General features: G+C 37.4%; 1 protein-coding gene across 1 annotated transcript in view; it reads right to left on the bottom strand.

The window, feature by feature from the left end:
- The window catches only part of LOC122245816 (uncharacterized), an 85,226-nt gene that overhangs the window by 31,671 nt on the left and 51,055 nt on the right, over positions 1 to 2,500 (bottom strand). Inside the window, exon 10 of the mRNA XM_086540288.1 lies at positions 2,146 to 2,351. Coding sequence (XP_086396414.1) covers positions 2,146 to 2,351 — 206 coding nt within the window. The remainder of the gene's footprint in view (positions 1 to 2,145; positions 2,352 to 2,500) is intronic.

The raw sequence follows: 2,500 nt of genomic DNA, 5'->3' as shown, positions 1-2,500 counted from the left end.
CACAGTTGAAGCGCACACACAGTCATGAAGTATTATGGTTGTAACAGTGCTAGCTCTAGAGCTACAGGGTTCCAAAGTCAGCCTAAACTTGCATTTTATGATGTATTTATGGGAAAATATTGTTTGGGCTAGTCTATGCCACCCGGAGGGCAGAGAAAACCCTTTCCCTGTCCCTCTAATTTTTAGCCAGTGCAACTAGTGTCGTAGACCTACCACCTTGATGACCATTAGATTAACCCGTTGGCAATGGGTTAATCTAATGTCAGCTCAGTTTCTTGCTAGGGTAAATCAGATTCCCTTTGACTTGCTAGCAGCTGCTCCTGGTTGTCCCATATCCAGGACAAGATACTTTCAGCCCAAGGAAGCACTTCTAGCCAAGGGCTTGAACGCCATGACCATAAGAACAGACCGTGATCGAGATTTTGGTCATGAAGCTAGATGAAAAAAAGGCCTAACACTCCCCACTTTGACAGAAGGTAGAGACGGTGAGATTAACTCGAGAGCAACTATGGACAGCTTGCAGTAGGGTATGCCTAATGATAATGTTTACCTACTGACCACTATTCTCGTTTTACACCAGAAAATTCTTAGTAAGGGTAGATGTGTTATTTTTAACTGAGTTCCTAGAAACACTGGCATCCAAGGAGATGAAATCACAGACCAACTAGTGTAGCTTGACAGGGAAAAGCCTGGAAACAAGAGAGCAAAGCATTATTACAACATAAAGTGGAGGTTTCAGGTTATCCTGGGGATTCTGCAGTTTCACAGAGAAGAAGCCAGAACCACCCTCTCACCCAGGTGGTATGGTGATGCCATTGGGTGTGAATTATTAATGCATTCTGCATTAAAATCAAGAGGTGCCAAGTGATTATACATATATTAAGATTGGGCTATTAATGTGCATGGCACTGAGCAAAGTGATCGTTGTTGTGAGCATTATGGATTGCCAGAAGCCCCATAGCTAAACTTGGATTTGACCCTCTGGAGTGTGAATATACAAGCCCATGTTGCTATAATGGTGAGCAATAATTCTAAATTTCCCTATGTGGGTTCTGCCCTCTGTAGAGGGGTAGGAGAAGTATAGTCACAATATGTAGCAGCCAGTGCTTTTTTTATCTCAATGTGTTTAGAGGATTACACCAAGTATATTATCAGCACCCAGAGAAAGCCAGAAACTTAAAGTTTAAAATGGAAGAAATTGATGTTCAGATTATATTTATGGTTTCTTAATAATTTTGTGGGCAAATGACTATGGAAACATGTTTGGCTGACTATAATGGGTGACTGATTCTTTAACTTTCAAAATTTCTAAGGATTATGTAGATTCCATGGATATCTGGTGTACATTTATCACTCAAAATAAAATAATGAAAAGTTGATGATTAAAGTGGAAAGAGAAGTTTTCTTTGTCATCATTTGTCAGTCAACATTTGTGAACATTGAAGCCTTTTTCACAGATTTTTATCAGCCATTTTTACAGCGATTCTGAATATTAATCAATTTATCTGTACATAACTACATACTGCATAGTATTCTTAGATATCTGTTTGTTTATTTTTGTTTGCCATTGGATCATTTTCTTTTATATACCATCTGGAAAAAAAAACATGATGTCATTGTCTGGCATTTATATATCACACGAAATTCAAGTATCCATACAAGCAAAAGCAAAAGACATATTCCCTAACACCAAGTATGTTATAATTGTTATGCCTAATATTAAACCCATTCCTGCCACTACATTAAGTTTCAGTAATGATAATCAGATGAGCCAGCTCTGAATAGATGAAAATGAGTCAACAAAAAATTACAGAAATCAGCAGGGAAGAAACCAAGTAATATGTGTACGTGCGCGCGTGCATGCATGCGTGTGTGCGTGTGTGCATATGTAAACAAATACTGCACTAAAAAAGATGATGATAATGGTGATGTTACCAATCATAGTAGAGCTCATACCGTAACAGTCATGATTAGATTAATAAATTCCAATTCCTGCTACTGCTACCTACTGCATTAATGGCAGTGCCTCTTTTAGTTTTTAAAGAGATTATGAATGCTTAAATAGAATAAAATCATTCTAAAATGAATAATATTTTTTTAAGTTATTGTATTATCAATTACATATATATTAGCCAGAGTTCATACCTTACATGTCCTGAGGCAGAGACAGCTGCTTTCAGTTCCAGTTCCTTAAGATCAGTAATCCTCTGCAGAGCTTCACTGTGTTCATCCTTCATCCTCTCCATCATTCCCTTGTACAATTCTTTTGTTCGCTCTAATGCATGTGACCACTCAGACTTCACACTTCCCAGCTGAACATCATATGAAGTTACCAAGTTGTCCTTCTCTGACTGATGACAGAAGATGTAACTTTTCTTAATCGGTGATAAAACACAATATTTGGATCTGACCTTACATCATGTATCATATGAGGGTTAGCAGATATAGAGAATCAGAATCATTACTTTTCTATGACTGATTGAATAACACTAATAAAAAT

The sequence above is a fragment of the Penaeus japonicus genome, unplaced genomic scaffold, assembly GCF_977035675.1.
Source record: "Penaeus japonicus unplaced genomic scaffold, GWHDUDI00000001_assembly GWHDUDI00000009, whole genome shotgun sequence".
Lineage (NCBI taxonomy): Eukaryota > Metazoa > Arthropoda > Malacostraca > Decapoda > Penaeidae > Penaeus > Penaeus japonicus.
This window is presented reverse-complemented; position numbering and strand designations above follow the sequence as displayed.